General features: G+C 40.6%; 1 protein-coding gene across 1 annotated transcript in view; it reads right to left on the bottom strand.

Annotated features, from left to right (window-relative positions):
• LOC101938415 (mucin-5B-like) overlaps window positions 1-17931 on the bottom strand; it is a 69551-nt gene that overhangs the window by 36103 nt on the left and 15517 nt on the right. Inside the window, exons 9-15 of the mRNA XM_065592021.1 lie at window positions 17426-17564; window positions 16726-16827; window positions 15283-15352; window positions 14888-15025; window positions 12850-13014; window positions 9164-9258; window positions 3270-3396 (exon numbers count right to left, since the gene is read on the bottom strand). Coding sequence (XP_065448093.1) covers window positions 3270-3396; window positions 9164-9258; window positions 12850-13014; window positions 14888-15025; window positions 15283-15352; window positions 16726-16827; window positions 17426-17564 — 836 coding nt within the window. The remainder of the gene's footprint in view (window positions 1-3269; window positions 3397-9163; window positions 9259-12849; window positions 13015-14887; window positions 15026-15282; window positions 15353-16725; window positions 16828-17425; window positions 17565-17931) is intronic.

Raw genomic sequence — 17931 nt, 5'->3', positions numbered from 1 at the left:
AAAGCATTAAAGAAAACAAATGAAAAATAATAAAAGAACCTACACACATGCTAATGAAGCTTACCGGAGATCACCCTCCCCTGCCCAACCCCAACAAGGGCTCTGGTAGGAGTCAGTCCTTCAAACCCCACACAGGGGCTTCTCTGTGGCTACAAGTTCATAACTCCTTTTGCTCAGAACAAGAACCCTCATGAATAGGTCAAGTCCTTCCAGTTCTTCCCAGGAAAGACTAGGGCCTCCCTTGGGTAGAAGGTCCTGTCTGTTTGCTGGATCAGAAAGCAGGGCCTGAGTCAGTTTAAACTCACGCTATTTTATCCAAAAGTCCTTTCTTTGTCTGTTGATATCTAAAGCATCCAGTTTGAACCAGTATATGCAAGCCTCTCCGGGTGGTGGCACCCCTCTGGAGGTGTTATAACCTGAGAGAATTTGCCTAATTCTCCCCCCCACACACACTGCTCTTTGCTCCTGGAGGAGCTGTGGTCACCCTCTCCCATGAAATTACATACAGTCCCTGGCCCACAATGATACATAAACTTAGTACAGTAAGATCTACCAAAGATATGAGACTCTCCAATTAGGAGTAATTTGAAAAAAAATAAATTAACACTATTATTGTACGTGTTAAGTTGAATGGGCAGCTGCCAGAGAACTCTCTGTTTATGACATGCTGTTGCCAAGGACACTACATGTAGATTCTAGAAGCTCGCTGGAGAAGAATGGAAAGACGGAATCACTCTTGGAACATCCTTTGGGAAAAAGAGAAGCAAAGTCTTTTGGCTTCTCTGCGTGGACTGAAAGGCAAAGTATCAAGTCTAACAGGGCTCAGTTATGCTTCTGAGCAAGTGGACGGCTGATCAAACTGCATGAGCTAATGGGGAGGGCATCTTCCAATCTCTACACCAAGTATGTGGTAAAATAACCTTGGCTTACACTGAGAGGTAAGTATCAGAGGGGTAGCCGTGTTAGTCTGAATCTGTAAAAAGCAACAGAGGGTCCTGTGGCACCTTTAAGACTAACAGAAGTATTGGGAGCATAAGTATTGAGAGGTAAGTGGCTCCTGCCATTTTAGCTTGTGCCAGATTACAGGGAAGAGCCAGAAAGGTGGATATAACCGTAAGGTGGGGCAGTGCAGTGTCCTCTGCGGCTATTGGTGAGTCCAAGGGCCTCTAAAAGGGAGTGAGACTTGGTGGTGTTAGGCAGTGCAGGTCTAAATATAATGAAGGGCTGGGCCAAAATTTGGAGCCATCAGAGGGACAAACGCTGCTCCATCCTCCTGTTTTTGCTGAATAAGTAACTAGAGCTCTACTGTGGGGTTTTCTGAGAAGAAGATGTTTGATTATACTGTTCACTGTTAAAGATGTGTAACCTTTGAGGTTTGAACTGCCTTGCATCTGGCTGCAGTCCTGCCCTTTTTTAATATCTCTGCAGTATCTGAAAGAGCTTTGGAAATCAAAGCAGTGTGAAACACCAGTGAAATGGAGCACAATCTGGCCTATTTACTCATTCTCTCATGAATAATGCTGCCCAACAGACTTTATTCTTAGCACTGGTATGTTCCCAAAAGGGTACTTATTCTTCTTTAAACAAGTCTGAAGGCAAAGAAGTATTGTGAAGGTTGAACAATCAGTATTTTTTTCCCAGCCTTAGAAGGTAAATTGGGTATTGTTTGAAGCTGATATTACCAACTTCATCATGAGTGAATGGAGTTTTGTTTCTTAAACCAATGCTACAGCTCTCTCCTGCTTTTCATAATGTAGTTCTTAACTTTTGGCACACACTGAAGTGCATCTTGTTCCACAATTCTTCATCTGTCAGGAAAGCTTTCAATAGACAGGCACTGTATATAATACATACAGCTGTATATTTCTATTCCAATCAGCTGTAGAATACACTGTGTTCCTTTTGAATTACTGTATCAAAAGTTTGTTAAATTGCTTGTACTGTAATTTTAAATTCTTTCTACAAGTCACTACTCTAATTACATTGTTTATCACATCTGGAAAATTCAAGTCGCTCAAAGGCATGTAATTAACCAATAGATAGACAAACTATAGTAGATCCAAGGGGAATCTAAATTGCATATATACCATTATCTTATAGCTTTATATTCAGATTGGTTTCCAGTCATGAAATCATTCATAGGAAAAATGAGAGATCTTCCAAAACTGCTGTCAATGAGCAGCTATTCTCATACCAATCACTTGGGAATTATTGCAAACAAGCCGCACTTATGATAGCAAGAGTTAATCAGGTGAATCCTCTGATCATCAATGGAAGAATGGCAATGCAGAAATAAAAATGAAGGTAATGGAGAAATTATCCTGGGTGTTGATCCTGATCCAGTACTCAGCGGGGTCAGTGGAAGGTGTCCCATTAACTTCAACAGTGAATTGATCAAGCCCCAAAGGAGTAACCCCATTTAGCAAAAAGAAGTCTGTGATGTAATATATACCCATTTATAAGCATAAATGCATTTATCCATATATACCCCCCCAAAGACTATTGAAATGGTCTATAAGAGACACAGATATCTAGTAGTAAGATCAGAACACTGAAAACTAGGACTCCTATATTATTGCTGTCGATGCTACTGACTTGCTATGTGGCCTTTTGAGAGTCATTTAATCGCTTGGTGCCACAGACTACCTATCTATACAATGGGGATATTAGTACTTAAATTACAGGAGAGTTTGTGGGCTGAATTAATTAATATCTATGAAGTACGTTATGATCCTCAGATGATATGTGCAAATACACTTTATGCAAGAAACTATTACTTTAATGTAACATAAAACAAATCAGTTTAATTAAAATGGTGCAAGTTTGTGTATAGGTAAGGACTGCGGTGTAATGGTAGATGTTGTCGGTCAGAAACTGAACAGAAATGGATCTTATGGCAGCCAAGACTAAAATATATTGGGAGTCCTTTGTATTCAGAGTTTGCCTAATTCCTGCCCGTGCTAGGCCTTGATTTAGCTAAGGATATTAATCCCTCATTTTCATGAATGCTAAATTCATCCATTATTCCCATAGAAAGAACACACAAGGTCAGACCCTCATCTGGTTTCAATCAGCATAGCTATTTTGATTTCAATGGAACAACATCAATTTACAACAAGCTGAGGATATGGTCCAGAGTATACTTCTATCCTATTTCTAAGATACCTATCACCTTGGCACGTGAGCACAGAACATAGTTGTTTCAACAGCGTAAGAGCTCCAAAATGTGTTCTCCTGTGCACATACAGATGTTAATATGTTACACATACCACAGACCCCATGCCTCCAGCCTTTCAGGTGTACTCCTCTTGCAGCACAATCTCTGGAGTACGTAGAGAGCACGCTACACAGGGCCGCTTCACTCTTCTCAGCATTACAAGTGTCATAAACACAGTTCTAGGCAATACATAAGGAAACTGATATTATGATGAGAGCCCGAGCAGCAGAAACAAGGAGCCATCTTAACTATTTATATGATCATGAACTCGTTGTCAGTGAGACTTAACCCTCAATATTTGAAAGCCAAAGAATGTTCCTTTTTTGGATTACAAAGAGAACAAATTCAACTTTATTATGGGACAGTGCTTGCAACTTTTAAGGTACACAGATTATTGCCTCCTCATAACACACATTTGGTTAGCTGAGACTGAAACCCTGATCCTCCCTCTTAAAAAACACGGCCTCTACCACTGAGCTAAAGCAAGAGCTCTGTTAGCTATCACCTACAGAAATACCCTTATGTTCTTTCTAAGCTGCAACCAGTCAGTAGAAGGCAACATGCTCATATAGTGCCCATGCCTGCTCCTGCCTATATTAATGGGAAAAGCTCCCATTTGACATCAGTGGGAGAATTAGGCCAATAACTCTCACTGAAATCAACAGGAGCAGCAAAATTATCCACAACAAAATTCATTCCTGGTTTTGGTTAATTGCAACCTATTTTAAACATAGCTGGCCCATGAGTTTTCAATGAGATTTAATAATTTGGAACATTTGAAAGGTAACTTACAAGCCATTTTTTAATTGGACCCAAAGGCACATTGGACAAGTCAGAGTTAAAATCCCGGGTGATCTAAGTGATTTGTATAAAAAAAACACTAGGTTTTTTTTTCAAAAATTTCAGGAACTTCTTTACCTTCAGAATAAACATGGCTATTTTCAGCCCAAGTCAGTTTTTCTGTATCATAATTACAGAGGTGCAAAATCAGGGCTTTCTAAGGACAGTTTGTTGCAATTTTAATAGGGAGTGACTAATGTCTCTTCACCACAAAGAGTATGATATAAAAGCCGCTGATGTTGAATATATTCTTTTTTTAGATCTGAATTTTAAATGAAGCTAAGTGTGAATCCAAGATGTTTCAGAAGCACTGAACTGTATTATAACATCTTTCTTGGAAGATTCCTTAAGTAACATGTTAGATTACCTTCTAGGTATAAACAAAGTGCACAGAAAGCTTGTGTCTTACCTCCATCTATTCAGTTTCTTTTATTTAGACCTTGAGACCTACAAGTCTTATCATTTCACAATGAAAATGAGCTAGCACCATTTGTGGCAAGATATCAAACTAGTTAGTTTAAATGCCTTGCTGGTTACTAAAGCACCAGTCCAGCAAAACACTGAGGCCTATGCTTCACTTTAGACATATGAGCAGCCCCATTGACTACAATGGGGCTATGCATCAGAGCTCATCAACATTTTTTTCATTGGAATCTTTTTGGTGAAAATGGGTCTGTGCTGTTGTCTAATTAAAATAGAATCATGCAAATCATTATTTCTACCATTATTATATAATTGCAAGGCATCTTATACAAACTATAACTCATGGCCAGAAAGGGTTAAACAACTTGCAAGCTGAATGACCCAAAGCCAACTTTAAAGTCATGTTAGAAAGGTATGCAAATGGTAATTAGGGCCATTCATGGTAAATAGGCTAGAACTTTGAAATGCAAACCTATATTGTTAGAAGTTAGAAGCAATACTGATAGTGTGTATCTTAAATGCTATCCAGGTAAACAGACTGTTCCTGTCTGTCCCTATAACTATTAATTCAGAGATCAAAAGGGAATATTAACATTTAGATGAATCTTGGGTGAATGATGATAGTCTGCCTAATGGATAAATTGCCCTATGTTAATTTGTATAACTAATTACTAGTGGTGTTTAGGAAACAGAAGGTTACATCAAAAGTCTATTGTTTACCCAGGACTGTATGGTCAAGAGGAGGCTAGAAAACTGGACTATTTCTGAAAGAACTCTTTGCAACTACAAAGCTCACCATCTCTGCTATAGAACAGGAGTACTTGTGGCACCTTAGAGACTAACAAATTTATTAGAGCATAAGCTTTCATGGGCTACAACCCACTTCTTCGGATGCATCTTATATAGAGCTTATGCTCTAATAAATTTGTTAGTCTCTAAGGTGCCACAAGTACTCCTGTTCTTTTTGCGGATACAGACTAACACGGCTGCTACTCTCTGCTATGAATCTGAACCTCAATGAATTGAACCCATGCCTGTATGTATATTGATCTTTTAACCATACTCTCTCTCTCTTTTCTTTTTTAATACATTTTAGTTTAGTTAATAAGAATTGGCATAAGTGTGTATTTGGGATAGATCTGGAATATTCAATAACCTGGGAGGTGTCCGATCCTTTGGGATTGGTAGAACCTTTTATTTCATACGATGAAATAAAATTTTCAGAAAACTTCATCATATTTGACGAGGGTACCCGGATGGAGGCCTGAGGCTGGATCACTTTAAAGGAACTGTGTTGTTTGAACTTCTGAGTAACCAGTAAGGTATAACAGAAGCTGTTTGATGCTGGCTTGGTAAATCTAAGTATTGAATTATCCACCAGCTTTGGGGTTTGTCTGCCCCATTCTTTGTAGTTCACCCTAATTGAGTGATCACAGCTGGCCCCACTGGGACCCCGGTCACAGTGGCGTAGTAGTTCTAGGATACATATTACCACAGGTTAATTAACCACACGCTTGTCAAAAATTAATTTTGAGATTGGAGAATTTAAAGGTTAAAATCAGTTACAATGAGTGACCCATGATCAAGATCCTGACAGAAAAAGCCTGGAAGAATTGTGCTCACAGAGGGAGTTGTCTTTTAAAAAAAAGTCCCAGAGTAGGAACTGAAAAATCTGTTAATTGCCAGTGATAAGGAAGTAGACCCAGCAAAAATGTTTGCATTGAGAAACCAGCAGCAATTTGAACATGAACAAAAAATAGCTGATATGAAAAGAGAAGCTGCTGAAAGAAAGAAAGAAAGAAAGAAAGAAAGAAAGAAAGAAAGAAAGAAAGAAAGAAAGAAAGAAACCCATGCAAGGCACATGGAACGGCTGGCTGCTGAGGAGAAGGTTGCTAGACTTAAGATCCAAATAAAAAAAAAACCCATGGAAGAACAGCAGAAGCTGTATCATCCTGAAAAGCCAGCTCCTCTCAACAACAGAGATGGGGATAGAATCTATCCAGTTTATAACAATGTTGGTATGTTGTATGAGTCTAAGCAGTTGTCTGTGTGTAACCAAATATACCCCAACACTGCCATCTTTTATGTAAATGCTTTTACTGTGAGCTCAGGTGAAGGTAACCCCATAACATGTGCAGAGAATGTAAAAATCAATGGAAAAGCTGTTTAGGGCAAATTACAGCTTCTAATATCACTCTTGTTAAAGCAGATCTTGTCAAAAAGGAAGACTACTTACCAGATAAGAGTGTTAATAGTGTAATCCTCTATGAGTTTACTGTAAGTGTGCCTTTAGCCAAAATCCACCTTGAGTGGAATGGTGTTAAACAGGAAGTTATAGATGGTATAAGGAAGTTATTGCCTAAGGATCTTTTGATGATATTAAAGCTTTGTTCAGTCAGGTTGACATAAACCAGTCAGAGGAAAGAAATAATCCTAAACCTGTGTCAATTAAGGGCAAGGACTTGCCTATGGAGTGTTTCTCCGAATGCTTGTCCGAGAAAGTTAGCTGTTTATCTGTGCAAAAAAGCAGTTTGTCTGTAAATGAAGTTTCTGAATGTCTGTCTAGTATCTCAGAAGTGAATCGGAAATTAGATAAAGCACAGAGAATACTCTTTGGTCAGGAAAATGTTTCTCTAGAGCAGATTAAAGTTAATGGTCAGGTTAAAGCCCTAACTGAGGAAGGAAAGGGTACATTCTTAGGGAGTAATGGATTGTTGGCTAGTAAAGCTTGTAAAAGGTGATTTGACTATGTTGTCTACTGACAGTCTGGAAACTTGTGACAAGGAAGAAATGGTTCCTAAGCTTGTAGCTGTTGTCAGCAAAGAGAGCTGCAGGGGAGAAAACACTTCTAACCCTTTGACTATGAAGTCTACCAGCTTGCCTGAAAGCAGGGCTGGATTAACCTTTTGTGGGCCTGGCGTCAAACATATTTGTGGGCCGCCATGGAGGCAATGGAGCATGGTGTGGGGAGATCAGTCCCCAGAGCGAGGGGCCAGCCAGAGTCAATGGTGCATGGCGGCAGGGGCAGCCCCACTCCACCCAGCCCAGTGCGAGGGCACTATTTACAAACTGGTAGTTGCCAGATGCACAGTGGCCCGCCTGACCCTGTGCTGCCAGCGTGCCCCTTCCCCTCGGAGGCGGGCCCATGCCATGCCACACCACTGCCCAACAACTCCCCAACTCCCTATGGCCAGAGCCCCCCCAGACCAACTATGCCCAGTGTTCCCCCAGACCTCCCCCACAAATGCACAGCATTTTGCACAAAACCATCCCTGCCCAGAGCCCCCCTGCCCAGCCCCACCACAACTGCCCAACACCCCACATAGAACCCCCACTCCCTAGTGCCCCAACACACAGATCTTCCCCACCTCCGCACAGCCCAACCCCCCACCCCAACCCCCCAGAGACCCACTCCCCCACGCCCTGCCTCCCGGCCACACTCACTGGCCCTGCTGGGAGGTGAAATCACTCCAGCCCCTCAGGAGTAGTGTGATTAGCCAGGCCAGTGCCTGCCCCGGCCAGGATCCCTGGAGGGGCCCAGCCAAGGCCCGCACTCTGTCGCCCCCCCCACGCCCCTTCCCCGGCTGAGACTGGCCAGGCTTCTGCACCAGTCCCAGATGGCTCAGCTCTGGGGAGACAGGCAGGGCCCCACAGGTGGTGGGAAGCAGAGACTGCCCAGAGCTGGAGGTGCACTGGGGTCCCACCAGGGGGCAGAGAGGAGCAGGGGGCGGAGGGGCCAGGAGGCAGAGAGGAGACCTCAGCCAGCCGGCGGGCAGGCTGAGAGGAGCAAGTGGCGGGCCGGGGGAGCGAGCAGGGTCTCAGGGTGCAGTGCAAGTGGAGCAGGCCAGGGCCCCTTCTGAGCATGGGCCCAGCTCCATGGAGCCACTGGCGCCATTGTAAACCCGCCACTGCCTGAAAGGGAATTGTGTAAATATCCTCCTAATGTGCCAAAAGTGATTCTGGATGTAAGTGAAACTCAGAAGGAGTTTGGTTATTTGTCCGTTGTGCCAAAGTCTATTCTGGACATAACAAAAGTTCAGAAAGAATCTGTTGCAGTGCATGATATTACAGAAGGAAAGGAATTTCTGGGTGAAATCTTTGAAGTTTGTGAGAAGTCAATAGCTGTGCCCTAGGGACGGGTGAAAAGGAATTGCTTCCTTTGACTCTTAATGGGCCATTGTTGATAGTAAACAGTCTCTCTTCTGAGGAAAGTGTATTGGTGCCTAATGGCCAAAGTCTTTCAAATAAAAATGAATCTACTGAATTTGCTTTGGAAAAAGCTAGTGTGGATAGCTTAAAGGAGGCTTCATTAGCTAATATTGGAAGTGAACAGTCTGTGTCTCGGGTTCAAGGAAAAGGCTGGATTCCTGGCTTTACACAGCAAAGCAGCCTTATGAATAGACCCATAGACACTAGGGAATTGTCATGTGATTTCTTAGAAAGTTCTAATGCATCTGATGCCTTGTGGGTGCAGAAATTGGTAGTTGAAAAGCAGCTGTGTCCACAATAGAAAAGAACCACAAACCCTTGCAGAACATTCTTAAACTCTTGTTTTGTTACTTCCTTCTTGGCATCAGTGCATTTAATTTTAAAGAGCAAGTAGAATACGGCAAGTAATCCCCACCTGATCAGAATACATTTAAGGCAGGTCAAGTTTTGGACTAGATTAAAACAATTCCTTACCTTGACATACGATGAGGGATCTACAACGGAATGACAGGAAGCAAATACACCACTTGTGTTAGACAGAAGTTCACACCAGTGCTGCCCAAATTTTTCTGAAAGGGAAAATAGGGATAAACTACCCACATCTGCAAATTTATAATCTCCCTCTTTCTCAATGGGCTTTACAAATCTCGAAAATGTTTTTCATCTTGAAGATATTTTAAGACATTCAGGTAAGAGTGGAAGGAAATCGTAGACAATCAGAAACCACGGTGATGAGTGTGATTAGATTGACAGATATAGTGGTCTGAATATTTCCATTTGCTACTAATATCAGTCCTGTGGTTTAGGTTTGCAGGACAGATGTTAGAATGCATTTTTCTCACTTCAATCACTTTTTTCCAGTCACTTCCAAAGACATGATCGAACTAGCCATGTGATCACCAGCAAACTGTAGATTTCCTAACACATGGTGGCACTTACCAGGGCAGATCTTGCACTGAAGCCAAACTGGGAGTTTTGGCTGCACATAGGTACAGAAAGGACAGGCAAGGAAAAAGGGAGAACGTGTTGCCTTGCATCTCAAAGATGTATACACTTGCACTGAGGTTGAGATAAAAATGAGAGGCAACCCTGTTGAAAGTCTCGAGGTAAGGAAAAAAGAAGTAAAAACCAAGGGTGACGTTATGGCATGAGCCTACTATAGACCAACTAACCAGGAAGAAGAGGTGGATGAGGATTTTTTTAAACAACAAATAAAATAATTGAAAGCACAGGACTTGGTGGTGATGGGGGATTTCAAATACCCACACATCTGTTGGGAAAATAATACAGCAGGGCACAGGTTATCCAACAGGTTCTTGGAATGCATTGGAGGCAATTTTTATTAAAGAAGGTGGAGAAAGCAACTAGGGGAGAGGCTGTTCTAGACTTGATTCTGACAAATGGGGAGGCACAGGTTGAGAATTTAAAGGTGGAAGGCAGATTGGGTGAAAATGATCATAAAATGATAGAGATCATGATTCTAAGGAATAGTAGGAGGGAAAATAGCAGAATAGAGACAGTGAACTTCAAGAAGGCAAACTAACTAACTCAGAGAACTGGCAGGTAAGATTTGATGGGGAGCAAGTCTAAGGGAAAAAAGAGTTCAGGAGAACTGGCGGTTTTTTATGGAGACATTATTAAGAGCACAAAAGCAAACTATCCCAATGAGTAGAAAAGATAGAAAGTATGGTTGGAGACCACCCTGGCTTAACCAGGAGATCTTCAATGACCTGAAACTCAAAAAAGAGTGATACAAAAAGTAGAAACTAGGTCAAATTATGAAGAATGAATATAAAAAAAAACACACACACAAGCATGTAGGAATAAAATTAGAAAGCCCAAGGCACAAAATGAGATTAAACTAGCTACGGACATAAAGGCTAACAAGAAAACATTGTCCAAGTACATTAGAAGCAAGAGGAAGACCAACAAAAGGGTAGGCCCATTACTTAATGAGGAGGGAAAGACAATAACAGAAAATGCAGCAATGGTCAAAGAGTGAAATGTCTCTTTTGTTTAATTTTTTACCAAAAAAGGTACCAGTGTTTGGATAACTAACATAGTAAACATCAGTGTAAATGGGGTAGAATCTGAGGCTAAACTAGGGAAAGAACAAATTAAAAATTACTTAGACAAGTTAGATGTCTTCAAGTTGGCAGGGCCTAACAAAATATATCCTAGAATACTTAAGGAACTGACTGAATAGATCTCTGAGCCATTAGTGATCATCTTTGAGAACTCATGGAGGACAGGAGAGATCCCAGAGGACTGGAAAAGGGCAAATATAGTGCCTGCCTATAAAAAGGGGAATAAGGACAACCCAGGGTATTATCGACCAGTAAGCTGAACTTCTGCACCCAGAAAGACAATGGAGCAAATATTCAAGCAATCTGTGCGTAAGCTTCAAGAAGATAATAAGGTGATAAATAACAGTCAACATGGATTTGTCAAGAACAAATCATGTCATAACAACCTGACATCCCTCTTTGACAGGGTAGCAAGCCTTTTGGATGGGGGAAGCACTGGATGTGATATATCTCAACTTTAGTAAGGCTTTTGATACTGCCTCTTATGACTATCGCATGAGCAAACTGAGAAAATATAGCCTAGATGAACCTACTATATAAGGTGGGTGCATAACTGATTGGAAAACCATACTCAGAGAGTAGTTTTCAATGGTTTCCAGTCAAGTTGGAAGGTCATATCATGTGGGGTCCTGCCTGGATCTGTCCTGTGTCTGGTTCTGTTCAATATCTTCATAAATTATATGGTTAATGCCATAGAGAGTACACTTATAAAGTTTGCGAATGATACCAAGCTGGAAGGGGTTACAAATGCTTCGGAGGACAGGATTAGAATTCAAAATTATCTTGGCAAACTAGAGAAATGGTCTGAACTAAGTAGGATGAAATTCAGTAAGAACAAATGAAAAGTTCTACACTTAGGAAGGAATGATCAATTTCACAAATACAAATGGGAAATGACTGCCTAGGAAGAAGTACTGCAGAAAAGGATCTGTGTGTTACAGTGGATCACAAATTAAATATGAATCAACAATGTAACACTGTTGCAAAAAAAGCCAACATCATTCTGGGATGTATTAGCAGGGGTGTTGTAAGCAAGACACGAGAAGTAATTCTTCCACTCTACTCAGCACTGTAAGGCCTCAACTGGAGTATTGTGTCCAGTTCTGGGTGCCACATTTCAGGAAAGATGTGGACAAATTGGAAAGTCCAGAGGAGAGCAACAGAAATGATTAAATGTCTAGAAAACATGAGCTACAAGGAAAGACTGAAACAAATGCGTTTGTTTAGTCTGGAAAGGAAGACTGCGGGGGAATATGATAAAAGCCTTCAAGCACTTAAAGGGTTCTTATAAAGAGGAGGGTGATAAATTGTTTTCCTTATCCTTTGAGGACAGCACGAGAAGTAATAGGCTTAAATTGCAGCAAGGGAAATTTAGGTTAGACACTAGGGAAAGCTTCCTAACTGTAAGGGTAGCTAAGCCTGAAACAAATTATCTAGGGAGATTGTGGAATCTCCATCAGTAGACGTTTTAAAGAACAAGTTAGATAAACTCCTCTCAGGGATGGTCTAGAAATCTAGATAATACTTAGAACTGCCTCAGTGCAGGGGACTGGACTAGATGACTTATCAAGTTCCCTTCCAGTCCTACACATCTATGATTCTGTGATTCTATGGAATGCAGGGTCAGGCTTATTGGGCCAGATCCTCAACTAGTGCAGTATGGTGTAGTTCCACTGATTTCAGTGGTGCTATGCCAATTTATATCAGCAGATGATATGGAGCATAATGTTAATAACAATATATTTTTAGTCTTTAAAGCCTTTATTCTAATACATCTTCGTTGGGTTTTCAAATTAATCAGTGATCAAATCAAATGGAAAGTGCCACATCTTTCTGCATTACTATGTATGTTCTGTTTTAAAAACAAAACTATCACCTTTTAAACATGGAAGAACAACCTTTTCAAGGTTAAACCACCTCCAGACTAAACCATTGTGTTTTCTCTTCTAATAGCATTGGAAGACAGACAGCTCTTGCGACCATAAACTCCCTGGTTAAAAGATTTCTAAAGCAATATAGGCTACCGGAAATACAACAGACATTTAGCTCTGGAACATCAATGAGGATAAGTACCTTTGTCCACACTGTTTGCACAAGGGTCCTGAAAGTTATCTTCAACATCAGGACAGCTGCCCCTAGTCTTCCATGAGTTACCAAAGGCTGAAGCTGAATCCTCCACAACTCCACTAATTGTCCGAAAGTCATCAATCTGGATGTTGTTGAAATTGCCACAAAGACCTGGGTGGGGGATAAATCACAATCAAATGGTATAAATAGGGTTTTGAGATTTAGAGGGATGATCTTAGCTCTCTGATGCTCTAGGTTTCCATCCAGGAAGTAGGAGACAAAGACTTGTCTTGCTTGGTATATTTAATATCCACACACAGTAGACTAGTCTTTTCAAGGTTTAATTTTTATTATCTACACTACAGTAGAACCAAGGGGCCCCAACAGAGACTGGTGCTGTACATACACATAGTGAGAGACCGTCTCTGCCTCAAAGAGTTTACAAACTAAAGAAATGGCAAAAAAAAGTTGGAGAAACAGAATATTAGGCCATTTTACAGGTAGGAAACAAAGGCACTGAGAGGTTAAGTGACTTGCCGAGGGTGTAACAGAAAGTCTGTGGAAAAGGTAGGAATCTAATCCACAGCCCTTGAGTCCCAGCCCAATATCTTAACCAGTCTTCCTTTATAGTCTAATCATTCAAAAGATTCTCACATACCACATAATATGAAATTCAATTTATCTACCTCAGCAGAGTGGAAGGATTTAGTCGATTCTACCTAGACTTTAAGTTTTTGTTCCGGGGTGACATTGCACTCAATATGTTTATGAAAATATGCTTATGAGTGTGAATATAATGTAACTGGAATATGCTTTATGCAAAAGGTCTCTTGTAAGGTATCATTACAAAGCTTATAATCTACTGAGTGTGTTCATCCTATTTGTATGAATGTATCATTCTTGTATCTGAAACTAGAAATATGAAGTATTACTCTGAGGTCCTATTGTAATTATGCAAAGTGTGGGCAATTAATGGTGGGTTGGAAACTTGAGGGATCCCATTAACCAGGACAATTGGTTGTAAATGGCTCTGTTTACTCGCAAACCTTCCTGGGTACATGCAGGCCAACCCTGAAAGAATGGAGAATGAGGTCTTACAGTGACATGTGATCATGTCACCTGGTACTGGAATCCATCTTAAACCTGTTGCTTTTCCATTTAGAAGGAAGGGTGGGAACCCAGAGAGAGACAAAGGATTCCCGCCTTGTGCCAAAGCTATAAAAGAAGGTGGAACAGAACAAAGGGGGCTGCAATCATGAGAAATCCCCTAGTTACCACCTGAGCTGGAACCAACAAGAACTGTACCAGGGGAAAGGATTGGGCCCAGACTACGAAGGAGTCTAATCTGTGAAAGAAGCTTATTGGAACATCTCTGAGCGTGAGATTTACCTGTATTCAGTTTCTTAATGTATTAGGCTTAGACATGTGTGTTTTATTTTACTTGGTAACTTACTTTGTTCTGTCTGTTATTACTTGAAAACACTTAAATCCTACTTTTTATACTTAATAAAATCCCTTTTGTTTATCAATTAACCCAGAGTAAGTGATTAATACCTGGGGGAGCAAACAGCTGTGCATATCTCTCTATCAGTGTTATAGAGAGTGGACAATTTATGAATTTATCCTGTATAAGTTTTATACAGAGTAAAACAGATTTATTTGGGATTTGGATCCCATTCGGAACTGGGTGTTTGGGTGCTGAAGACAGGAGCACTTCTTAAGCTGTTTTCAGTTAAGTCTGAAGCTTTGGGGTGTGGTTCAGACCCTGGGTCTGTGTTGCAGCAGAGTAACATGTCTGGCTCAACAAGGCAAGGTCCTGGAGTCCCAAGCTGTCAGGGAAAATGGGCTCAGAGGTAGTTTCAGCATGTCAGGTGACAGTCCCAAGGAGGTCTCTGTGACCGAACCAATCACACCAGGGATGCAAGGTATTTGAATAAGGCTCTCAGTTCACTAAGGTCAAAATGGAAGCAAGTAATTTGGACAGGAAGGGTGATGGATGTACCATTGTAACATGGGTAGACATCAAGAGCGTAATATACTGTACCAGATGTGTGATTTTGGTAAGAGTCATCCACTGTTATGAACAGCTGCATAATGGGTTTTATTTGCACTTGAATCTGTACTCCAAATGAGGTCAAGATGTTGATGTAGAATGTAGACGGTCTGAAGATAGTGATGCCATCTAAAAATATATAAATATATGTTTACCAAGAAAATATGCACAAACCTGCATATATGTGAAGAGTGGACGACACCAAATGTACACCTCCATTTGCTTGCTCACTGAACAGGAATGTAGCAATTGTGGTCCATCTAGTCCAGTATCTTGTCTCTGACAGTGGCCAGAAACAGATGCTTCAGAGGAAGGTGCAAGAACCTGCTGCAGGCAGGTGTGGGATAACCTGGGGCAGATGTGAACACTGAAGAAGGAACACTTACCTCTAGTTATTGGCAGCACTGCAATGAAATTATTGATATAGACATTTCCACAGGAACAGAGTCGGATATTCTGCAAATGGAAAATGAAATATGCCACAATGACAATCAAATATCAAAGAAAGGGATGGAATTGGCGGCACATTCTGACATGCTTCAGCCTTGGAAACTTCTGACAGAAGGGAGAGTCTTCAATAAATCAAGACCCCTCCGCCCCATAACACAGTTTGATATTATCTGGTGAGTGGTGTTGTCCAGGGATCTGTGCAGCAACACTGAAAAATTCTGAGAGCTGTACTGGAAAAAAAGAACCCATTCCCTAAGCAATATCATTGACAGCATATGTTAACTCACTTAACTTTTTGAGGACAATAGAGGAAATTTACTTAGAGGAAATTTACATCGTCAGAGCACTGTGCAGACATCAGGCCTGATTCTGTTCCCAGAGGAGTAAATTGGAATTTTGCCATAGGCTACATGGGGAGCGGGATCAGGCCTTCCATCTGGAAAACAATGTGCTGTTATGGTGACTCTACTCCACAAAGGAGATTAGAGAGGATACAGCACAAGGTAATAAAGGTACTATCAGGTCTCAAGAATCTTAATGATAAGAAAGGTATAAGGGACCTGGGCTTCTATTTATTTCTTGGAAAAGAGGAGATGTTTTTGAAGTAGAAATTCTCAAAATTATGAAAAAGACCAAGAAGGCTGATAGAGATTCTTTTTGAACCTCTTACCACTGTGAAAAATGCAAGAGGCAGAATCTCAAAAGTTAGGAACTTAGGAGAAAACAGAGGATTGCTGTAGAACTAAGCTGGTAAACATATGGAGCACAGGAGACCCATAAAACCAAATTCAAGCCTCTTTCCCTTTTCCCTTCAAAACAGTCAAGAAGGCATGCAGCAAGGGTGGTGATACTTTAGATCCATTTTTGGTGGCTCCTCCTTACCCCCATCCCATATATGTATATAAGAATTGCCTAACTTAGGTTGGAGGAAGTTCCCAGGAAAGATAATTGAAGCAAAAAGTACAAATGAATTCAATAATTCCCCAATGGTTTGTTCCTGTAGTAGGAGAGTATGTGGACGATCAGAAAACATACAAGTTAGAGAAACAATGGTCTTGTGATCAAGGCACCCAACAGAGACTCCTGAGATCTATGTCTGTGTGGCTTTGAGTAACTCAGTCTCTGTGTTCCACCGTTATCTATCAAATGGGGACAATAATACATCCCCTCTCCCACCCTTCATTAGTCTGTTTAGATGGTAAAAATCTTTGGGGCAAGGACTGCCTCTTCTTATGTGTTTATACAGAGCCTAGCACAGAGCTCTGATCTTGTAGGGGAATATTACAAACATTTAATCAAAAAGTGCAGGCATGGAGTGCCAGATGATCTTTCCTGGTCCTTACATTTATTTTTAACCTAAGTAGTTACCAATGACTTACAAGGGCTCTTAATGTGACTAATACATTCTTCAAGCAAGTCATAGTGCTTGATATCCCACACTGAATGATCTCTCCAACAACCACAAAGCTGCTGCCATTGTCCTGAAAGTAAGCCAGAAAAACAGGTATGTAAATCATTTTCTATCATATAATAAGAAGCAAGCAGTGGGGAAAATAGATTTCTAAAATATTTACAGGGAAATAGGAAAGGACCCAGACATGCCAACTACAATTGCAAAATGTTACCTTTCACTCCCACTTGCAAAACCATGCCCATTAACCTTTCCCTTATGGTCCATTCCTTCAGTATCTGCTGCTAGTCTATTTTTCAAAGGGCTACTTGGAGGTGGGTCTTTGGATAAGAAGGGGCCAGCTCATTCACCTTTGTTTGCCAGACAATTTTCCACCAGGATAAAGTGAGGAAATCTATGCTAATAGGTCCCCTAGAAAAGTAAATAATTTTTTAAAACTTATTTAAAATGTTGTGTTGATGCAGAAAGGACCCACTGATAAGCACAGAGCAGATGTGATTCAGACTTATGAGGTAGCAAATAGGACCACTCGTGCTTAAAAGTTAAGCACATGCTGAAGTGCTTTGTTAGATTGGGAGCCATCTGAGCAAATGAGGCGATAAAGCTCTAACATATCTTAGCTTTTAATCCTAAATAGATTGAAAAATTAAAGAAGCTATTTTTCATACCTTAGCTAAGACATAATGACAATTGCCATGAAAAATGAATTCTTTGTTATCAAACGTAGTAATGTGGAACCCTCCCTCCACGTTGCAATTTCCAGAAAGAGGCAGAGATACACAAACCCATTGGCCACCACCACAGGTACTATAAAAAACAAAGAGGAACAGTTATAATCGGAATACATGTGAGGAGATATCATCTGTGTTGAAAATTTGAGATGTCTGTATAAATCAGTCACTTCTTCTTCCTGTTGTTAGTAGAGCTGACTGAAACTTAGAATTTCCTTTTCTGGGAAATTTCAACATTTTGAAACTTGTTTCATTCTGAATCAGAACAAAAACAAATATTTTCAAAATTTTCTGCAAAACAGAAATTCCAAATTGGAAAATTTACATTTTGGAATTCTGAAATTTTGTTTAGAATTTTATTTTATTTTATAATATTTTTTATTTTTACATTACTTCATAACATGCACAAGTGTAAAAATCACACATCATAATGTGACAGAATA

Source organism: Chrysemys picta, chromosome 4, assembly GCF_011386835.1.
Source record: "Chrysemys picta bellii isolate R12L10 chromosome 4, ASM1138683v2, whole genome shotgun sequence".
Lineage (NCBI taxonomy): Eukaryota > Metazoa > Chordata > Testudines > Emydidae > Chrysemys > Chrysemys picta.
This window is presented reverse-complemented; position numbering and strand designations above follow the sequence as displayed.